Source organism: Natrix helvetica, assembly GCF_964273705.1.
Source record: "Natrix helvetica genome assembly, chromosome: 1".
NCBI lineage: Eukaryota > Metazoa > Chordata > Lepidosauria > Squamata > Natricidae > Natrix > Natrix helvetica.
This window is the reverse complement of record NC_138548.1, coordinates 233,741,813-233,765,088: the sequence shown is the minus strand read 5'-3', so window position 1 is coordinate 233,765,088 and position 23,276 is coordinate 233,741,813. Positions and strand designations below refer to the sequence as shown.

General features: G+C 46.2%; 1 protein-coding gene across 1 annotated transcript in view; it reads left to right on the top strand.

Moving 5' to 3' along the window:
• Positions 1-23,276, top strand: part of FAM20A (FAM20A golgi associated secretory pathway pseudokinase) — a 70,080-nt gene that overhangs the window by 25,745 nt on the left and 21,059 nt on the right. The window contains 4 exon segments of the mRNA XM_081934610.1: positions 7,504-7,685; positions 11,637-11,687; positions 14,524-14,602; positions 16,531-16,623. Coding sequence (XP_081790736.1) covers positions 7,504-7,685; positions 11,637-11,687; positions 14,524-14,602; positions 16,531-16,623 — 405 coding nt within the window.

The window sequence follows — 23,276 nt, the reverse complement described above, 5'->3', positions numbered from 1 at the left end:
ATGCTCAATTTTATGACCTTTTTGCCACTGTTGTTAAGTGAATCATACAGTCCGTAAGTGCCCTAGAATAAGCAGATTATCTGGATTTTTATCCATCAGATTGATTAGATCCCTGTTTGGGGCACAGTTTATATATTGTAACTTTCTCATAAGACTCAGAGAAGGGGTAAGTTGCTACAAGGCGGCTTAAAAGGAAGAGGAGGAGGAAATATTTTCCAATTTAATTGCACAAATTAAAGTGGCAGAGAAATGATGTAGTAAGCTATTGCTCAATTGCTAAAACTTAGTTTTCCACTCCTAAGATTCTTGTGCTTAATCAGAGTACTCATTCATCCAAAAAGAGAGGGGGGGAGGAGAGAGAGGGAGGGGGGAGAGAGAGAGAGACCATGAGCCTACGGTGATGTTTCTGGACATTTGTACATAAATCCCAGAAAAGTCTTGTTCTTATACCTACCCACAACAAAGAGAAAAAAATTGCCATTTTTTCCACCAGATTCTCCCTTTCCTTTCCTTACCTCCCCCCCTGCCCCCCCCCATGACAATCATTTTCCCATCAGAACTTCCTTTCCAGTTTGGAGGATTAGTCCCTACATACTTGACTTGCTAGATTCAGAAGACAGCAAACGAAATTGACATTTAAAAAATTGCAGGTATCCTTCAATTAATGACAGCTATAGGGACTGGGATTGCCATTGCTTAGCAACGTGGTTGGAAAGCATGGTGTCACATCTCCACATCACTTTGCTACGGCAGTTCTGGCACTTCTGGCTGCTGTTGTTGTTAAGTGAATCCCACATGGTCTCCACAAGCAAAGCAAATGGGGAAGCTGGGGGAAGTTTTCTATCGTGGAGAGCCGCAGTGGTTAGAGTGCAGTACTGCAGGCTACTTCTGCTGATTACCAGCTGCCAGCAGTTTGGCAGATCGAATCTCACCAGGCTCAAGGTTGACTCAGCCTTCCATCCTTCCAAGGTGGGGAAAATGAGGACCCAGATTGTTGGGGGCAATAGGCTGACTCTGTAAACCGCTTAGAGAGGGCTGTAAAACACTGTGAAGCGATATATAAGTCTTGAGCGCTATTGCTATCGTTTCTGATATAAGGGTTTGAGGGAGGGGTCATATTTCCCACTGTTTTTATTATTTTGGGAAGAAGTGAAGTGTTTTGCTTAATGCACACATTTTGCATGTTTCATGCCCTTCTTCAGCCCAAACTGCCGTGTTTTTCTCAGTAGTGGATCAAGTTGGATTCTACTCCATGCCATTTCTCCAGAACTGTTCATCTGGCTACAATGTACAGCTGACATACTAGCTGAAGTAGGAGGCAGTGCTCCTCACAAGTCTCCACGCATCCCCTCTTCCATGCCTGTGATCTGCTATCTGAGCTACTTCTCAATGTGGGCTTTACTCTCCTTTGAAAAGAGCACTAAATTGATGTCCAAGAATTGGCCCACTGATAACCATGGATGCAGTATGGCACCCATGGGAATTCTATACCTCCAGCCTCTTGCAAGGGGGGGGGCAGTGTCAGGGAACTTGAGAGTTGCTTGCACATGCTTTACAAGCATCTGTCTACACTTCTCCATCCCCATCCTCATCTCACCACTCTTCAAGAGAATGATTGGCAAGTAATGCTTGGTGGGAAGATAAACAAAGTCAGAGGAATGCACCAACTTTCCTTTATTTGAGCCACGATGGCGCAGTGGTTGGAGTGCAGTACTGCAGGCTACTTCTGCTGTGTGCCGGCTGCCTGCCATGTAGCAATTCAAATCCTACCAGGCTCAAGGTTGATTTAGCCTTCCATCCTTCCGAGGTGGGTAAAATGAGGACTCAAATTGTTGGCAGCAATATGCTGAACTGTAAACTGCTTAGAGAGGGCTGTAAAGCACTGTAAAACGGTATGGAAATCTAAGTGCTATTACTATTAGTCCCAAATTAAAACTACGACATCGCTTAGTGGCTCTAATAGGACAGTTTGGATACCGCAACAGCAAATTCTATGCTCAGGGACAGAAAAAAATAGAAAAATCAGAAAAAGGGAGTTTTTGGAGAAGGTCCAGTTATGTGGGCTACCCTAAGTACTCGTCGCTCTTCCAGGAGCCCTCTGTTAATTTCCTTTATGGGTTTGCATGACAGAGCTCACCAGGGAAGGTTACACCCAAAGCTGTTTGGAGCTAAAATTAATTCTCTCTAACCCCAGCACTAGGGCCGGGTGGCTGTAGCTAGGCTGCAAAGATTCTGGCTGACCACTAGATGGCACCACAGAGTTAGAGTTTTCTACTGTGGACCAACTAAACTTTTAACTCAAATATGGCCTTCATTATTGCCACTGACGCTGATGCCACATGCAGTTACAGGATTTATATCTCGCCAAGAGGTTGACAGATTATTATGGTTCGGAAAAAGATCAGTGCCCTGTTATTTCTTTTAGACATCTTTGAAACCACAAACGTCCTGAGCCATAGGCCATTCTCCACTTCTGATCTTGGAGTACTTAATGTAGTAAACCATTTCAGATTTTTTTTTAAAATGTAATTGCACCCAGCCTTTGTTTGTCTAGTAACTGCTGGCTTCCCTTCATTTTATGACCTAGACCTGGATTCAAGTAAAGATATAGATATTAATCTAATTTTAGCTGTGTATACTATTGTTTGTATGGTTTTTTAAATTTATACCTGTACACTGCCCCGAGTCCCTTCGGGGAGAGGGGGCGGTCTAGAAATCTAATTAAAATAAATGCACATCTGCTTACAAGAATCACAACTTCTCCAAGGGATGGGTAACCACCCAGAGAGGGCCATTTCTCTTGAACTTGCTTACCTGAGTCATAAAGCGGATTTGCACTGCAGATTCCCAGCTTCTGATGAAAGCCAGGGCTGCCAACTCTTCTCATCCATTTCTTTCTTTTGGGGGGGGGGGATTTTATTATTTTTAAATGCCAATAATACAAACATAGTACATATACATCTAAATCCAAAAAAAAGAAAGAAAGGAAAAGGAAAAAAACTAATATTACAGTCTACCCCCACCCCCCAGAGACCCTGTTTTCCCCCCCCCCTTATATTTCTTCGTCTATAACAACTAAAAGATATACAATATATTCCAGTTGTGCCCTTATCCCCTCCAAAACAACATATATTCTTGAGTAGATTTATTCCCTTTGCCTCCACCAACACTGATTTTATAAAATCCCCCCCATATGTCATTATAATTGTTTGCTTTGATCATCCCTTTTTAAATTTAATTTCTGTTGTTAATTTATCATTTGTTGCCACCTTATCATCCATTTCTGTAATGTTCAGCAAAGTGAAACAAAAAGAAAAGAGCAGAGCGAACTTCGGGTTTGCCCGATGGGCCTGTTTTTCGCCTTCCCCCAGGCTCCGGAGGCTTTTCTGAAGCCTAGGGAGGGCGAAAATGGGCTCCGCTGGCCCTCCGCGTGGCCAAAAATCAGCTGAGGGCTGCCGTGCTGGAATATATGGCTTTGCGTGCCATCTGTGGCACACATGCCATAGGTTCGCCATCACTTGTACATTATGTCATTGCTTAGATTGTTTGGCAAATTTTTAACCCTATGTTAGTCTCTCATAGTCATTTGGTGAGATGGGCAGCCATCTAAATCAAATTAATAAATGGATGTTTTCTAATGCAGAACTCCAATTTGTTGGAGGTTTGATGCAAATCACTAGCCAGGGATGAAGCCAAAACAAAATATGAGGAGAGTCTCCAATTCTCTGCCTTGTAGATGCCCCATATGTCTATACCCACAGTTGCCTTTTTCTTTCTGACACCTTCTTTTTCTCTGTCCAGAAAACTCCCTAAGAAAGAACGACCTTTGACTCCCATAGGTGTCAGAGAAAAGGTACTTTTACTAGAGATGCTGAGTGCAGCGTGGATGAGGCAAGCTCTGAGGAAAAACCATGCAAAAATCATACATTGAATGCAATACTCAATGTCCAAAACCCTCCCCCCTGGGAGAGCAGTCCAATCAGGTCTCATTCTAATGTTTTGGGAACTCGATGCCTAAGGCACTAGTGCAAATTCATTTCCCAGGACTGGCTCTTTGAAGCTCAGCAGATGCCTCGGTCTGGCACCGCTGGTTCCGGTTAATGTCCATACTCCCCAATTTCCTGTAGCATTCAGACCACCAGCTGCACAAGGGTGTATACTGGGGATGAGGCAGTGATGTCCCTGCAGGATTATCAACTGCACCTGGTGGTTTGGAGGCAACCAGGTTCCATCCATTTTAAACAATTATCTTTTTAACTACATAATAATACTCTGGGTGGCTCTAAGCTCACACATTCACAAAACCATGTCAGAGTTTGTTGCACAAATTCAAAGCCAGAATCACACGCAGATAACTGATGCAGCTGGATTCATTAACTTCTTTATATACATAAGAATAGATGAATAAATGTACAATACCAACAAATGGTCCTTCCAAGTAAACACAAGGCAGGAAGTTACAGGCAAGCACAAGCAGTTAGTTTCATTTCAGCAGACAAGCCCAGACAGACTGCTAGTTTACTTCTCAGAGCAGCAGACTGCTTAAGTTTCTGTTTCAATTCTTTGCACAGACTCAAAAGGTTTAAGCTCCCATTGGCTGACTTAGTTGTTATGCCTATTCATTGACTGACCTTGTTCCAGTGGTGGGATCCGGATCCCGTTTCAACCAGTACGGTTGGAATGGGCCCGCCGTCGTCCACATGGATGTGTGCATTCGTAGTACTATCCAGCGATGCCTCCGCAACCCTCCATGACGCTCCAGCTGCTTAGCGGAGCGTCACGCAGGTGCTGTATGCAGCGTGCACGGAAGCGCCGAAGACTTTAAAGAAGATAAGGAGTGCAGGTGGGCAGGTGGGCCCTCCGGAGCACCATACCGGAATGGTACCCGGTGCTCCGGGCAGGCTCCAGTATGCCCGTACCGAGGCGTACCATCTGCAACCCACCACTGCTTTGTTCCCATGTCTCTCCCAGTCATGAATATTTTAACAAACCACATAGGTATTGCTGGTCCTCAACTTACAACCATATTGCTAAACGAGGCAGTTGTTAAGTGAGTTTTGACCCATTTTAAGACATTTTGTCATCACATTTATTAAGTGAATTACTTCAATTGGTAAATGAATCTTGCAGCCATTAAAGCATCTGACTTTCCCCTTTGACTTTGCTTGTTGGAAGCTGCATGGGAAGGTTATAAATGACCCTGGGACTCTGCAACAGTCATAAATACAGTACATGCCAGTTGCCAAGCATCTGAATTCTGATCATGTGACCACAGGGATGCTGCAATGGTTGTAAATGTGAAAAGTGGTCATATGTCACTTTTTTCAGTGCCATTGTAACTTCAAACGGTCCCTAAATCAATGGCTGTATGTCGAGGACTATCTGTACATAATGTAAAATGTGCCACCCAGACCAGTCAATGCCTTCTTTCCAATTTAGTTGTGAGCATGGTGGAAAGCGGAAACAGTAAAGGGTGTCTGTAAACTTAGTTTTAGGAAATATAACTGGCATTGCCTGTTCTGGCTAACAGGAACAGATGTGCTGCCAGCAATTGGGAGAAGGAAGTGAGTGAAGGAGAGAGATAGTAGCCAGACTCATTGTTCACTTGGGCCAACATGGTTTGTTGCAAAGATGGCAATCTCCAGCCTATTGATTGTCTAGATCGGGGGTGTCAAACTCGATTTCATTGAGGGCCACATAAGGGTTGTGTTTGACCTTGGGGGCCAAGGTCAGCGTGGTCAGCTCGACGTGACTCACGTCAGAGGCATCTGTGGTGGCCTGCCCGCAGCTGGCACCTTCCTTCCCTCCCTCCCTCCCTCCCTCCCTCCCTCCCATCTCTGCTTCTTTTTGTCTTCCCTCTTTCCCTTTCTCCTTTCCTGTCCCTTCTTCCATGCTCAAATGCAAAAGGGGAAACATTTCTCCTTTTGTTTTGTTTTGCTTTTAGTTTGTTTTGCTAGCCCTCTGCCAGAGAAAACAGAGCAATGGAGGGACCGTGAGTGGCCCCTGGGCTCCATTTTTGACCACGACAGCCTCCTGCAACCCTCTGCCAGTGGAAACGGAGTTGGGAGCGCTGTGTAGTCCTCCCAGGCTCCATTTTCACTGGCAGAGGCACCGCGGGCCAATCTGCTGTTTTCAGTGGACAGATCTAAGCACCCCACTGGTCGGATTCCATCCCCTGTTTGACACCCCTGGTCTGGGTTGAAACTTGGATCTCTTTGGACAAATTATCTACAGGTAATACTCGATTTACAACCATTCATTTCGTGACCGTAGTTATGACAGCACTGAAAAAAGTGACTTACGACCGTTGTTCACCCTTACAACCATTGCAGCATCCCCATTGCTTTATTCAAAGCTACTGAGGAACGAGAGGAGGCTTGTGTAACAATCAAGGCTTTATTAACAGAATTAGTTAACCACACAACAAGAACAAACGCTCCCTGTCTGACAGCTATTTATACTGTTAGCTGTCAGACAGGCAGCCAATTAGGTGCTTGTTATATTCCCGCCAGCCGGCAGGCGCACCTCAGCCAATAGGGATCTTCTTAGCTTGCCAATAACTATGCCAGGACGTAACACCCATGGTCACGTGATCAGAACTTGCATGCTTGGCAACTGGTTCATATTTATGACGGTTGCTATGTCCTGGGCTCATGTGACCCCCCTTTTGTGACCTTCTGAGAAGCAAAGTCAATGGGGAAGCCAGATTCACTTTAACAACCATGTTACTAACTTAGCAACTGAGAGTGATTCACTTAACAAATGTGGCAAGAGAGGTTGTAAAATGGGGCAAAACCCACTTAACAACTGTCTCGCTTAGCAATGGAAATTTTGGGCTCAATTGTGGTCATTGTTTAAGGACAACCTATTGAAAGGACCCTTGAAGGATTAGAGCATACACAGAGTATAACCTAATTCAGCTTTTGTTAAATTGCTGTTGAGAGAAGCCTCATCATAACCTAACGTGCCAACTTCATAGATAAAACTTCTAGGTGAATTGCCAAGCTTAGCCTAGTAAAGTAACAAGTGGATTCTGCAAAATAACCTTGCTTGCAACTTGAAATGTGTATTCAGCATTCCCTAACAAAGCTCTGTCTTATATGCCAGAAAATGTATTTCTTTCCTCTTCTAAGGTTCGTTGTTTTCAGTGTGCTGAGAAAAATCATGAGGTTTGTGTAACATGAAATAACGTTTCTAACACTATGACGATCTGTGCAAGGTGTGTAAGGCTATAAGAAGTTTGAAAAAAGTGTTTTTTTTTCACTGGACGGTGGGGCTCGTGTCTGTTTTTTCTCTCTCTCTCTCTATGCCTGCTCTATTAAGGTGGGAGACAAAAATGCCGTCAAGTCTTTTTTGCTTTCTGGTAGCCTCGTGTCCAGAGTTTCATTGGAACTATCAGATTCTGAGCTGAATTCGAAAACCTTACACAATGTTAGTGACAATTCCTTCGAGGCGCTTTATAATATTTGAATAAACACAAGTTCTCTGCTTCATGTATTTCAGACGACACCAGGTTTATAGAGAAGAGCGCAACCTAACCATGGGTTCAGGGGTTCAGCTCCGACACGAGGCAAGCTGGTTTCAGTTCCACCTGGGGATCAATCGTCATGCTTTGTATCCACGGGCCAGCCCTATGGTGGATCAACTCCTTAGGGACACACAGAGGTTTAGTACCATCGGTGCTGGTAAGTAATGCTTCGAATCTTTCTTAAAGGACGGCTGAAATAAAAGGAAATAACAGAATAACAGAGTGGGAAGGGACCTTGGAGGTCTTCTATTCCAACCCCCTACACAGCGGGAGACCCTATGTGTTATGTATTGAATGTATAATGTTGTGTTAAGCCCTGACAAAATGAAACTAACCTTTAGATGACCCCAACTGTTAGCTCCAACTGTTTTGGAGGGAAACTTTGAACATTCATATTTGGGCAGGCTTTTTCAAGCTTTATGATTGGTTAAGGCCCTGTGTGTCACTGCGTTAAATGTTTGCTAGCCGAACTGAACTGAATAGTTACTGAAAGAATTACTGCGCAGGTCATAAGCTTTATCAGCAATGATTTATTGCGCATGCTTAACATGTTTATATACATCACACATTCCAGAGACTTCTTTCCTTTTGATCTTTGATCGTCTGCCAGGAAGCTGGGAGACAAATTGCTTCTGCCAAAATGTAACAATTAGATAGATTTGTTTTATTTCCTTATTTCTTATTTTTGTATTAAAACTTGTTTTTAATTAGAACACGTTCTCAGGTTTTATTTAATTTTCGCTTCTTGAAGAATATGCCTGTTTGGAAAAGCCACGACTCCTAGACCTCATTTAGTTCAGGGTGAAATCTTCCCCTGACACTGTGGGCCCAGAGTATAAATTACAGGGATTTGCCTGCTGTTCCTCAGTTCCAGTTTTGAGTCAATAAATGCTGTTGTAGCTATGCTGGTCTGGTTCTTGCCTACTGAAGCCCACTACACAATACTAAGGACCATTCTGTCCAGAAGAGACTGGACAGTCTCTTCTTAAAAGCCTCCAGTGATGGAACACCCACAACTTTGAAAGGCAAAGCCATTCCACTGGTTAATTGTTTTCATTGTTAAGAAATTTCTAAATAAAGCCAGTGGTTGATTTTACCGGTCCTCCGAACTGCGCTAAAGCATAACAACCGATTTGCCTGAACCGGTCCGAACCGGCTGAATTCCACTCCTGGTTAGAACCTCTAGAAGTACATAAAGTTCATATTCTTGAGCTTCATGCCCAGATCACATATAGGGTTGCAAATCAATTATGAATCATTAATTTCTTGGGGCACCAACTTGCCTCCCAAGGTTGCATAGGGTCAGAAGACTTCGGATGTTTTAATTACACGTAAATGTGGTTAAACAATCTCAATTGTCCTGATCGCATCAGCAGGGCAGGGCAAAGGAGACAAGGGATGGCACATCTGTCATGACACAATCACACAAGTATTGTACTATACACCGTTGGCTTCATGATACCACTGACATGAGTTTACGAATTAAAAGTTATTTGTATGATGACGTCATTGGTTGCATGCAATCATTGTGGCTTCTCCCAGATATCTGTGGCCCTCCCTGCTCTTTGGAGAGTGACACCCAAGGCAACATTCAAGTAAAGGGCCTTCCATCTGAAGAAAAGGAATGTACTCCAATCTACAAGTAGTCCTCAGCTTACAATGGTTCATTTAGTGACTATTCAAAGTTTCAACCTCAATTTTAAAAATGACCATTGCACAGTGGTGAAATTCAAAAGTTTTTACTACCGGTTCTATGGGCGTGACTTGGTGGGTGTGGCAGGGAAAGGATACTGCAAAATCTCCATTCCCACCCCACTCTGGGGCCAGCCAGAGGTGGTATTTGCTGGTTCTCTGAACTACTCAAAATTTTCGCTACCAGTTCTCCAGAACCTGCTGAATTTCACCCCTGCCATTGCTTCCCCAAGATCATGTGATTTACATTTGGTTGCTTGACAACCGATTCATATTTATGACAATTGCAGTGTCCCAGGGGTCACGTCATCACCTTTTGTGACCTTCTGACAAGCAAAGTCAATGGAGAAACCAGATTTGCTCAACAACCGTGTTACTAATTTAACCGCTGCAGTGAATTACTGAACAAAGGTGGCAAGAGAAGTCATAAAACGGGGCAAAACTCACTTAACAAATTTCTCACGTAGCAACATAAATTCTGGGCTCAATTGTGGTCGTACGTCGAGGACTACCTGTATTTGAAGAAGACTGACTTAATTCTCATAGCGGCAGCAACCTCTGTTCCTGTAAAGGAGCAAACACTTCAGCAGTGGGGTTCCTCTGGTTTTTATCTCTTTTCAAAAAAGCATCCAGTAGCATCAAAAAAAAAGGAAACACACAGTCAGAAGGGAACCGTGTAAGGGAGCCTGTTCGAAAGGAAACTGAGAGCACAGTCAGAAAAAGTAGGAAGAAAGAATTTCTTGGAAAGGGAAAATTCTGATTGGGAAACCTTTCTACCCTACACTGGTTTCCCTACTCTTCCCATTGTAGCACAGGGAGTCCCCGACTTACAGCTATTCATTTAGCAAGTGTTCAAAGTTACAATGGCCCTGGAAAAAAAAGTGACTTACAACCAGTCCTCACACTTACAACCACTGCAGAATCTCCACAGTTTTACACCATCAGAATTTGGGTGCTTGGTAACTGGCAGAGATTTGCAATGGCAGCAGGATCCCACGGTTATGGAATTGCCATTTGTGACTTTCCCAGCCAACTTCCAACAATAGCAGTAGCACGTAGACTTATATACCGCTTCACAGTGCTTTTACAGCCTTCTCTAAGCGGTTTACAGAGTCAGCCTATTGCTCCAAACAATCTGGGTCCTTATTTTACCCACCTCGGAAGGATGGAAGGCTGAGTCAATCTTGAGCCTGGTGAGATTAAAACTGCCGAACTGCAGCTAGCAGTCAGCTGAAGTAGCCTGCAGTACTGCATTCTCACCACTGCACCACCTCGGCTCAAGCAAAGAACATGCGGGAACCCTGATTTGTTTAACGACCGCATGATATACTGAACAACGGCAGTGATTCACTTAACAGCCATGGCAAAAAGGTTGTAAAATTGGGCACAGCTCACTTGACCAACCACCTTGCTTAGCAACAGGAATTCTGGACCCATTTATAGTCATAAGTCGAGGATTACCTGTATGTGCAAGGGGGAGGGCAGTGGTAGAAATGATTGGCTATATTAGAACCCTCTTTGCTGGTTTTTACTTGCAGTGAAACCTGAATGTTTCTCACAGGAAACGTCTATGGGGAATTTGGGAGTTGCCACAATGATGCCCTGCTCCTGATAACATCATCATACAAAGAAGTTGTAATTCAAAAGCTCATTCACTCACTCACTCACTCACTCATTCATTCATATATATTCGGTCCTTATTATTTTCACAAATAACTTAAGGTGGAAAATACATCCAACACACCTTCCTCCTATTTTCCCCAAAGCAACAACCCTGTGAGGTGAATTGGGCTGAAAGAGCAGGACTGCCCCAAAGTCACCCAACCAGCTTTCAGTCCAAAAGCGGGACCTCCAACTCCCTGTTTCTCGCTTTCTAGCCTTGTGCCTTAACCACTAGACCAGAGATGGCGAACCTTTTTGGCACCGAGTGCCCAAACTGGAATGTGCGTGTGACGGAGTGCCAGAAACCCAAACACCATCTGGTCGTTACATATGCACGTGCCGGTGACCTGCTCTTTAGGTTTCCGGCACACGCATGAGTGCTGGTCAGATGATTTTTGCGCACCCCAGACTGCTGGCCAGATGGTCTTCGTGTTTCCAGCACACGCATGTGAAGACCAGAAGACCAGGTGGCTGGCACGTGTGCCCACAGAGAGGGCTCTGCGTGCCACCTCTGGCATGTGTGCCGTGGGTTCGCCATCATTGCACTAGACCAAACTAGTTCTCATAAACTCATATTAGTGACGCCATGATTTCATTTTGCCGGATGTTGCCTGTTGTTCTCCTTTGGTCCCCTTCGCTGGTCCCCCTTCCCATGTGTATGGAAGCTCGCAATCCTGCAGTTTAGCAGGGCATTCCCCTGCCTTCTACCTTCTACCTCCCTTCCTTGTAAGAAAGGTTTTCTTTTTCATTCCAGATTACAGCCAGGATGAGAAAGCCTTGCTCGGGGCCTGCGACTGCTCCCAAAGTAGGTGAAGTGCTATTCTATCTGCGATGGCTTTTTAACCAATGTGTCACAGGAGTCCTCTTGGTGGTGGGGCTGATGGAGTTCTATTAACGAGATGGATGAGCCAAGTCCTTAGTGTTACCCTTGGGCTTTATTTAGGGCTCTGTCTCACCCGGCCCTAAATGCTTAACGGCAACTCTAGCGCTGTGGTGTAATTTCCCTTTGGAGTTGCACGGCTATTAAAAGGCTGGCTGTGCATTTGTTCAACCGGGATCAGTATCTCTTCCTGACCTTGAACTGGATCCAAAGGGGCACAAAGGGGATTTGAGAGAAATCTGCCGGGTGGAAGGGAGGGAGGGAGGAAGGAAGGACATTCCTTCATCCTTGATCCCCCTCCTCAAGGAGATACAAGCCTCCTCGTCCTGCTCTCACACTCCCCTCACCTCCGTAGCTGTCTTGTCAAGAAGTACAAAGATGACAGGCAGGAAGAGAGAGATTAAGAAAATGGCTTTATCCCTTCCGCGTCCCGGCAGAAATGCTGCTCTTGCTAAATTGACCCAGCTCACTTTGAACCCTGCACTTTCCAGCTGGATCGATGATGGTGAATCCTAGGTCCCTTTAAATACCTTGGTCAGGCAGTCCTCATCTTACAACGATTCATTCAGTGACCGTTCAAAGTTACACCAGCACTGGAAATAAAAATGACTCATGACCATTTTTCACACTTACGACCCTTGCCGCATCTCTGTGGTCATATGATCCCAATTTGGGCGCCTGGCAACTGGCTCATTTTTAGGACCGTTGTAGTGTCCTGGGGTCAAGTGATCACTTTTGGCAACCTTCTGGCAAACTAAGTCAATGGGGAAGCCAGATTCACTTAAAAACCATGTTACTAATGGAACAATGAGCAGTGAGTCACTTAACAGCGGTGGCAAGAAAGGTCGTAAAATCGGGGGTTAAAACTCAATAAATGTCTTGCTTAGCAACAGCAAATTTTGGACTCTGTTGTGGTCCTAATACCTGTACATGGGTAAAAACCAATCATTTCTGTTGGACTAAAAGCAACCCACAGCTGCTTTTTAGGTGTTTAAAGTATCTTGGTTTTACTGTAGATAAGGGGTGTCAAATGTGATTTCATTGAGGGCCACATCAGGGTTGTGTTTGACCTCAGGGGGGCTGGAGTATGTGTGTGGCCAGCTTGACATCACCCGTTTCGGGGGCATCTGTGGTGGCCAAGTGATAAAGCAGAACATGCTAGTCCTCTGCCAGTGAAAATGGAACCTGGGGAAGTCTGCGTTTTTGGCCCTGATGGCTTCCTGTAGTTCTCTACCAGCAAAAACGGAGCTCGGGGTGGGGGGCATGACCAGATCTAAGCACCTCATGGGCTGGATCTGGCCCACGGGCCTTGAGTTTGACACCCCTGGTGTAGATATCAAACAGAATGGAAGAATTATTTACCCCCTTCTCTTCATTTTCCAGAGCTATACGGATAGTCTTCAGGTTATAACCAGTCACTCAGTGACATTCAAAGTTACAACGGCACTCAAAAAAGTGGCTTGTGACCATTTTTTATCCTTGCAACCATTGTAACATCCCCATGGTCATATGATCAAAATTTGGGTGCAACTGGCATGTATTTATGAGGGTTGCAGTGGTTGCATGATCATCTTTCGCGATCTTCTGACAAGCAATGTCAATGCGGGAAACCGGGTTCCCCTTACCAACCGTGTTATGGTGGCAACAACTGCAGAGATTCCCTTGACAACTGTGACAAAAAAGATTGTTAAATGAGGCAAAACTCACTTAGCAACTGTCTCACCAAGCAACAGAAACTTTGTGCTATTAGGGACCATAAGTCAAGGACAACCTGTAAACAAAACAATAAAAACATAACTCAAGATAGTTTGGTAAATAAAAATGAAGAAATATTATATTAGAAATGTTCAGGGAATTATCAGAGTTGAAGGTTGCACCTACTTTTAGACATGTGCTCCGTAATATGTTAGACCTCCTGTCAGGCCTGATTTAATTCTGCATGATATTTGGAACGCTGACACCTTCACTATTTTAACTTTAATGTAGCATATTACTCAAAATAATAAATGGCTTCCAACTTATAAAGGTGAACTAAATATTGATCTTTCTATACCACACCCCTTAAGGCAGTGATGGTGAACCTATGGCACGCATGCCACAGGTGGCACACGGAGCCATTTGTCAGGGCACGCGAGCATGCGCGCTGGCCAGCTGAGTTCACCCTTTTTAAAGCCATTTTTCACCCTCCCCAGGCTCCAGAGGCTTTATAGGAGCCTGGGGAGGGTGAAAAGAGCCTCCGCGTCCCCCCGGAGTCCCTCCGGAGGCTTCATAAGCTTTCCTGAAGCCTCCGGAATGCAAAAAAACGGCCCTACGGGCAAACCGGAAGATTAGGAACGGACTTCTTGTTTGCTCAGAGGGTCATTTTGACTGCTCCGGAGGATTCAGGGAAACCTCCTGAAGGTCCCTGAAGCCTCCGGAAGGCTTCCGGGGGGGCAGGGGAGGCTGTTTCCGCCCTCCCCATGCTCCTATAAAGCATCTGGAGCCTGTGGAGGGCGAAAAAAAAACATGCAAAAATGTGGGGTCGCGCCTGTAGTGTACGTATGCGTTCTGGGGGGGTGTCGCCCATTGCATTATGGGTGCGGCACGCCTGCACATGACCCCCCCTGCACTCCCTCCACTTATGGCACGCAAGCCAAAAAAGGTTCGCCATCGCTGCCTTGAGGTGTTAGAAATTCACTCCAATTCTTTCTGAAGACAGATATTATGTTTCCTATGGGTTTTGACATTTCAACAAGGAGTTGAATCTCTCTTCATTTCTTAGTTGTAAAGCCCAGCGGGGTGCACCTGAAACTTGTTTTGCGGTTCCAAGACTTCGGGAAAGCCATGTTCAAACCAATGAGGTAAGCTTGCTTCACTTGAAAATGGCAAGAATCCTTTTCACTAAAGTATTTTTAGCAAAGCTATAGATGTTGTGCAGAGAAGGAAGAGAAGGAGCAGGGGTTCAAATCGTGTGGGCTTTTCTGTGGTGGTAGGTAGCGTTATGATTTTGTTTAAAATACACAATGTCTACTTTAGGAGTTACACCAGGGGTGAGATTCAGGCGGTTCAGGCAGTTTGGGCAAACCGGATTGTAATTTTACATCTGGTTCGCTGAACCGGTAGTTGCAAGGACTGGCTGGTCCTGCCCACCCCACCATTCCCAGGAAACTCCACACGGCCCATTTTGGATGCCAGGTAAGTGCAGGGCCCGCACGGAGGCTCTGGAGAGCGAAAAACAGCCCTCCTGGAAATTCTGCAAGTACAGAAACAGGCCCGTTTCCAGCCTCTGGAAGGCCTCCAGAGCCTGCGGGAGGACATTTTCGCCCTTCTGGAGGCTTGAGGAAAGTTTCTGGAGCCTGGTGCAGAGGCTGAGTAGGCCACCCCCACCCAGCAACTGGGGAGAGAACCGGTTGCTAAACTTTTTTAATCCCATCCCTGACTTACACTATACCATCCTTCTCATGTTTTCCCACCTTCGCATGTCCATAAATTGGGCTGCTGGTTTTCAGCAATTCTGTGGAAAGAACAAAGCCCACACGAGGGATTGGAAGCTGCATCCTGTACAACCAAACTTGGTTCCTACGAACCTCAGTGAAAGGCTGAGGTTGTGCCCCAAAGGTGCTTTCTTTCAAAAGACCACTGTACTTTCTTGTTTGGCTTGAAGAGACATTTTGCTTTTCAGCCAAGACTCTCCTTAGACATTAAGCTAATGTACAAAGATTTTAAAGGGAATTCGGAATAAGTATACAGGAAAACACAAGTTGCTGATTGACTAGCAGCCAATTGGGTGTGACCCAGTGGTGGGTTCCAGATCCCGTTGCAACTGGTATGGTGCAACGGGGCCTGGCGTCCACCACATGAACGTGCGCAGCATGTGCACATGTGCACGCATGCATGCTTACCTCCTGCAATGCTCCGTGACGCTTCCACGACACTCCAGCTGCTCAGCGGAGGATCACGCAGGCGCCGTATGCTCTGTGCACGGAAGCGCAAAGAACTCAAATACAGGTAAGGAGAGTGGGCGGGCGGGCCCTCTGGAGCACCTTACCAGAACGGTACCCAGTGCTCCCGGCAGGCACCAGTATGCCTGTACCGGGGCGTACCGTCTGCAATCCACCACTGGTGTGACCACATACATCCTTTAAAAATCATGGAAAGAATGAAGAGCAGATGTGATATGAGGCAGTGCAGACCGGGGCAGTGTAGTGTAGCAAAAGAGGGAGTTATTCTGTCCTGATCCCAGCTGGGGTCTAAATCTCCCAACGGATCCCTTTTGATCTGAATAGCAACTTTCCTCCTCAACTAGGCAAACAGGCTGACTTGAGTCAAAATCACATTAGGAGGGCAACAGAGGAAAGCTCCCACAGTGTAAGGGTGGGCAACAATGGCAACTTCGCGACCTGTGGACTTCAACTCCCAGAATTCTTGCAACCAGCCATGCTCAAGCCCCATGCTGGCTCAGGAATTCGGCGAGTTGAAGTCCATAGGGCATAAAGGTTGGCATAAGAGTTGTGCACTCCTGCCATATATTGGACCCCAATTCCATAGCATGTTCATTTAGTCTTCTCAATGATTATTAAACATATTGGTGGTGTTGGTTAGTTTGAGCATGAGACTCCAAGTCTAGAGGGATAGAAAGGAACCCAAAAGATCTCAGCCACTGAAAACTGGAAAGAGAAGGAAGGGAACCTTTATTTCTTTCTAGCTACTGTCAAATACTTTTCTTCATCTCAGAAAGATATTTTGTTTTGTTTCTCCTTCCTGTTAATTACCTGGATCTTTCTTTCAGACAGAAACGAGATGAGGAGACTCCGGAAGATTTTTTTTACTTTGTTGACTTTCAGAGACACAATGCGGAGATTGCTGCCTTCCACCTAGACAGGTAATTCCCAAGTGTTAATTACCCCCCCGAGTTATTTGTCTAGAAAAGAGCTTGACTGCAGCTTCAGGGGGGCGAGGCAAAAGGCGCAGTTGACAAAACCGTATGAGCAATGAACGTAGGGGTCAGCCTTTACTCATAGGCCACAAATTTTAAAGCCGTTCGCATCATTACGGAATGAATGTCCTGCTCTTCCCTTTCAGGCATTAAAAACTTTAAGGGTCACCAGAATTAATACTGATGGGGGGGGGGGATCACATCACTGGAGAGAACGATCTTTCAAGACAGAAATTATAATCTGTATATAGCCCTTAATTCACAACCATAACTGAGCTTGGAATTATGGTCATAAGGCATGCTGGTTATTATGGGGGGTTGCCGTCAGTGGTGGTATTCTACCAGTTTGGACCGGTTCACCTGAATTAGTAGCAGAAATTGTGGGTGTCCCCGCCCACCCGCCCCGGCTCTATGGCATCCCATTTAGGCCTTTTTTCAGCCAAAAGTGCATGCGCAGAAGGCTGAGCGCATGTATGGAGGTGGTGTGTGCAAGCGAAGTGAGCGCATGCTCGCTCACATTTGTAAACCAGTAGGAAAGGTACGTGAATACCACCCCTGGTCGACATGTCACTCTGCCTGATGTTACAACCTTTTTGCTGCTACCCCGTTAAATGATCACAGCATTCGTAAAGGGAACGCTACGTTTGTTAAATGAATCCATTGTCCTCAAGGGGAGTTTTTTGCCAGAAATTGGAAGCAGACACCAGCTGCCAACAAAACAAATGTTGTAAATTATGTTCACGTGACTGCAGGATGCTGTAAACAGCCATAAATGCAGGCTTGGTATTCAGTGCTGAAAACATGACCATGTGACCCCAGGAGGGGAACAGCCAGGGCCATTGAAACTTTGAATATGAGTCATAAGCCCCCCGGGCTGAGGACCTGGTAGCCGCATGGAATAGTGCGGCTGCCGGTGCCTTGGACCGGGTGGCGCCTTTGCGGCCTCTCCGACGGCCACGATCGACCCGGGCCCCCTGGTTTAACGGGGAGCTAAGGGCGATGAAACGCCTTAGGAGACGCCTGGAGAGTAAGTGGAGATCCTCCCGCTCCGAAGCTGACCGAACACAGGTAAGAGCCTACATAAGGACCTACCTTGTGGCAATAAGAGTGGCCAAACGTCAGTATTGTGCCACTCTTATAGCGTCCGCAGAGAACCGCCCTGCCGCCCTGTTTCGGGTGACCCGCTCCCTTCTGTCACAGGAGCAGCGGGACCCCCCATTGCAGGGCAGGGCAGAGGAATTTGGAGAGTTCCTGCAGGATAAAATCGATCATATCCGGAGAGGTTGGACCCACTCCAGTGCTCCAGTGGGGACGTCCGAGACTAGTCTTGAGAGACCATGCTGGGAGGAGTTTGACCCTGTTGTCATCGAAGATTTGGACAGGTTGCGCGGGCGACTGCGGGCCACCACATGTTTACTGGACCCGTGTCCCTCCTGGTTGGTGCTGGCCTCCTGGGAGGGTTCACGAGGCTGGCTACTGGGACTGGTGAACGCTTCGTTGGGGGAGGGCCTGATGCCGGCCGCCTTGAAAGAGGCGGTGGTCAGGCCCCTGCTCAAGAAGCCTTCTCTGGACCCAAAGGAGCTAGCAAATTATCGTCCTGTCTCCAACCTTCCTTTTTTAGCGAAGGTTGTTGAGAGTGTGGTGGCTCAGCAGTTTCCGCGCCACCTGGAGGAAGCTGATTATCTAGACCCGCGCCAGTCCGGCTTCCGACCCGGTCACAGCACGGAGATGGCCTTGGTCGCGTTGGTGGATGATCTCTGGAGGGCAAAGGATGGGGGTTGTTCCTCCATCCTTGTCCTATTAGACCTCTCGGCGGCCTTCGATACCATCGACCATGGTATCCTATTGCGCCGGCTGGAGGGGTTGGGGGTTGGAGGCACCGTGCTACGGTGGTTCCGCTCCTACCTCTCTGGCCGGACGCAATGTGTGTTGACGGGGGAGCAGAGGTCGACCGCAAGGCCCCTCATTTGTGGGGTCCCTCAGGGGTCGATCCTCTCGCCTCTCCTGTTCAACATATATATGAAGCCGCTGGGCGAGATCATCCGTGGTTTTGGGGTGAGTTACCATCTGTACGCTGATGATACTCAGTTGTACATTTCCACCCCAAACCACCCCAACGAGGCTGTCGAAGTGATGGCCCGGTGTCTGGAAGCCGTACGGGTCTGGATGGATGACAACAGGCTCAGGCTCAACCCCTCCAAGACAGAGTGGCTGTGGTTCCCGGCTTCCCGATTCAATCAGCATACTCCATCGCTGACCATCGGGGATGAGCAATTAGCCCCGGTGGAAGGGGCGCGCAACTTGGGCGTCCTCCTTGATGATCGGCTGACCTTAGAAGATCACGTGGCGGCCGTGGCAAGGGGGGCGTTCCACCAGGTTCGCCTGGTGCGCCAGTTGCGGCCCCTTTTGGACCGGGAGGCCTTGCGCACAGTCACTCACGCGCTGGTGACGTCCCGCCTGGACTACTGTAATGCTCTCTACATGGGGCTCCCCTTGAGGTGCGCCCAGAGACTGCAGTTGGTCCAGAATGCAGCCGCGCGGGTTATTATGGGGAGATCGAGATTCTCCCATATAACACCTATCCTGCGCGAGCTGCACTGGCTTCCTGTGGCCTACAGGGTGCGCTTCAAGGTACTGGTTACCATCTTCAAAGCGCTCCATGGCACAGGGCCCAGTTACCTGCGGGATCGCGTCCTGCCCCATACATCCCTGCGACCCATTCGCTCACACAGAGAGGGGCTACTCCGGGTGCCGTCCTCTAGAGAGTGCCAGAGGGCGGTGCCCAGGAGTAGGGCCTTCTCTGTGGTGGGCCCTACCCTTTGGAATGACCTCCCCCCAGACATCCGGACAACAACCGACCTTCGCTCCTTCCGTATGAAGCTGAAGACCTACCTGTTTTGTCAAGCCGGCCTGGCATAACGTTACAATCTTGCCACCCCAGGTCATTTTATAATGGGAAATTTTGTTTTTTAAAGTTTTTAGAGTTTAATATTTTTGGGGTTTTAAATTTTGTAAGTATGCTTATTTATGGACTTATTTTTACCTCCTCTGCACGATATATGGTGCTATCTTGATTATTGCTCTGTACGTCGCCCCGAGTCCCTGTGGGGAGAGGGGGCGACTAATAAGTTCAATAAAATAAATAAATAAATAAATAAATAAATAAATAAGTAGCTTTGGGGAAATCTGTTGTAACTTCAAACAGTTGATAAGCGACTGGTCCTAAGTCAAGAGCTACCTGGAAAGGATTTCCAGGCTTAATTTCCTCTCTTTCCCGATAGGGCTTGTCTAAAACCTTCAAGGACCAATGGTGATTAGTCTAGATCCAGGGGTGACAAATCGGTGGCCCTCCAAGTTGTTATACTTCCGAACATCCTTTGTCTCAGCCAAGCTGAGGGGACTGCTGGAAGTCGTAGTTCATCCACATTGGGAGTTTGCTGACTCCTACTGCTGATATATTCTTCTAGTGAATTATGATGTCTTTTCTGGAGAGCTGAGGGGAAAAATAAGCAAGGATTATAGTAGTTTCTTCATCATTTCATGCTGAGCATGATTTTTGATGAATGATTGAGTGTTCTCTGCCCATCTTTATGTGCAGTGCAGAAAAGAGTATGTGAAATCAGAAAAATTGTGGTAGCCTATGATCTAAGCATGGGGCTGTAATAGATAGGGAAATACAATTTCCTAATAGTTTTATATTTCAGCTCTTTCTTCTAAAGCAGGGGTGACAAACTCAAGGCCCGCGGCCTGGATCTGGCCCATGGAGTGCTTAGATCTGGCCTGTGGGCCTGCCCTGGAAACAGTGAAGGATCAGCCTGTAGTGCCTATGCCAGCAAAAACGGAACTCCCCCGAGGTCCGTTTTCGCTGGCAGAGGGTTGCAGGAGGCCATCCCAGCCAAAAAGGGAGTTGGGAGCCCATTTTCGCTGGCAGAAGTGTTCGGGCCACCACAAGCACCCCCAACATGAATGATGTCAAGCTGGCCACACCCATCTTGGTTCAACCAAGGTCAAACACAACCCTGATGCAGCCCTCAAAGAAATCCATATTGGACACCCCTGTTCTAAAGCATTGTGCAAACTTTCCAGACAGTTTCCATAGGCATTTGTTTTACCTTTATTTATATTGATTATATTCTAATTTCTTCCATTGTTGTAAACTGCCCATAGTCATTCAGCAAGCAAGTTTAATAGATAATTATTTAATAAAGTACTATTAGTTATTTGAAAGGTCATTTCTTGCTTTCTTGCTATTGTCCTCCATATCTCCCCTAGTTTAGTAGGAACCTGCTCCATTAGCAGATCCCCCTCCACAAGTGGATGAACAGCCACTAGATATATCCCACCGCATGTTCATACTTCCCAAATAAAATTTAACAAAGGGGGAAAATAAATTTGATACTGTCTCAAGCAGACTAAATCTTATTTGTTTGCTTGTTTATCAAATTTAGAAATCTGTTTCTCTCTCTCCCTCCCTCTCTCTCCTCTCTATCTGTCTATATCTATCTATCTATCTATCTATCTATCTATCATCTATCTATCTATCTCTATCATCTATCTATCTATCTATCTATCTATCTATCTATCTATCTATCTATCTCTATCATCTATCTATATATCTATCTATCTCTATCATCTAGCTAGCTAGCTAGCTAGCTAGCTAGCTTTCATCTATCTTTCTCATTTAGAAACTGCCCATATCCTTCACAGAGAGACTCCGGGCAGTATACAAGTAAAGATAAAAATATAAAAACTGTATATAAAATAAAGGACAAAGAAAGTTAAAATTCAGAATTAAAAGCCAGCGGTGGGTGGGGGTGGTAGGTCTTCAGGGTGCTGACCAGCCCCATTCCTCTGTGAGGCCCAAACAAGATGACAAAACCAGGTCTTTAGACATTTCCAAAAGGGCGGTAAAGTGAAGTTAGATATGTATATATCAGTGACGTGCAGTCAGGTGAGGCAGGGGAGGGACAGCCTCACCACTGTCATCATGAAAAGAAAAAAAATGTAAAAGGAAAAGGCGAGAGCTGAAGTCAGGTTGAGCTAGTTGCTGCCTCACCGTGAATGACTCTGCTTAACTGTTTAAAAAAGCCTCTATAAAAGCACCCTCTACTATGAGGCGGGAGAACTGCATGCCTCACCTAGTCTGACTTTAGGCATTTTATGATCACTCGAGCAGAGTTAAGCAAGGATTAAAAGCCTAAAAATTCCTGACGTAGGTGAGGCATGCAGTTCTCCTGCTTCATAGTAGAGGGCGCTCGTTTGGGCTTCTTCAGAGGACCCGAGGCAAGAGCAGAGTTGAAATCCTCTCTGAAACAGCTGGAAAAGGTATGTGTGGGTCGGAGGGAGGGGGAGGAATTCAAACTTTATCCCCCTGGTGTGGGGCTTTGGGCAAAGGCTGGAGGGAAGGACTCTGACTTGCTTGTGCTCTCCCTGGGGTGTAGTTTGATTGCAGGCAGAGCCACGTTGCCTTTTCAAACCTGTAATCGGTGAAACTGGGCTGGATCCTTCCGGGGCTGGGGGAAAGTGTGTGTGCTCCAGTATGGCACTTTGACTGGCTTCCTGCCTCCTCCTGTAGTCTCCTCGCTGGTGCTCTATCCTCCAATCCAACTGTGTGTGTTTGTGTGTGTTTGTTTGTTTGAGAGAGAGTGAGTGAGAGAGAGGGAAGGGGGTAGGAGAGATAGTCCAATCCAACTTCTGTGTGTGGGTGGGTGTTTGAGAGGGGGGGGAGGGAGAGGGAAGAAGGAGGGGAAGGGAGAAGAAAAAGAAAGAAATATGCTTCTTTCACAAAGGAGAAAAACAAATGCTGTCACTTTAAATCGGAACTAAGCATGCCTGGCTGTGGAATTCTGGGAGTTGAAGTCCACAAGTCCAAAAAAATTTGAAACCCACCACTGTGTCAGTGCCTCACCAGCCATAAACCTCACTGCACGTCACTGGTATATATGTATGGATGGATGTAGTTATGTATGGATGTATCGATGTATCAATCTATCAAATTCTTGATAACTCTTGCACCTGTTTCCCTCCTAGCTGCTTGTGTTATATTAGCCCATCATTTGGAGCTCTCTTAAACTCCCTTTTTTCTGCTTGTGAAGGTCTGAAGGTAGATCACACTTGGTTTGATGCATCAAGAGTCCTGATGAAATCTATGTTTTATTTGTGCTTTTATTCTGCAAACAGCAGGCTGAAAAAGCCAATTCTTGAGGGCATTTTAAGAAGCTTCTGTGCCATTATTAATCAGTCTGCTTGCCAGTTACTGACTCACTAACCAAATATCATCTTGTTTTGCTGACAAAAAAAAAAAAAAAGAACACCAGACCCCAGAGCATCCTTTGCAAGCTGTATGGTATGAATCAGCCCAAACAGTAGAAATATCTCCCACGTCTCAGCATGTACAAGTTGGGGCAGTATTCTTGCCCAGCATCTAGCATTTCACTTGAGCCATCCATCAAATGTCTTAATGAATTGCTTAAGTGGTGAGGAGAAGAAAACAGCAGCAATAGCAGCAAAATGCCAGGTTGGGAAGGGTTGTAATAAACTCCCCCTGTGTAATTAAAGCCATTACCGGATGAATAAATGGGGGCTTGCTTAGGCCCAGG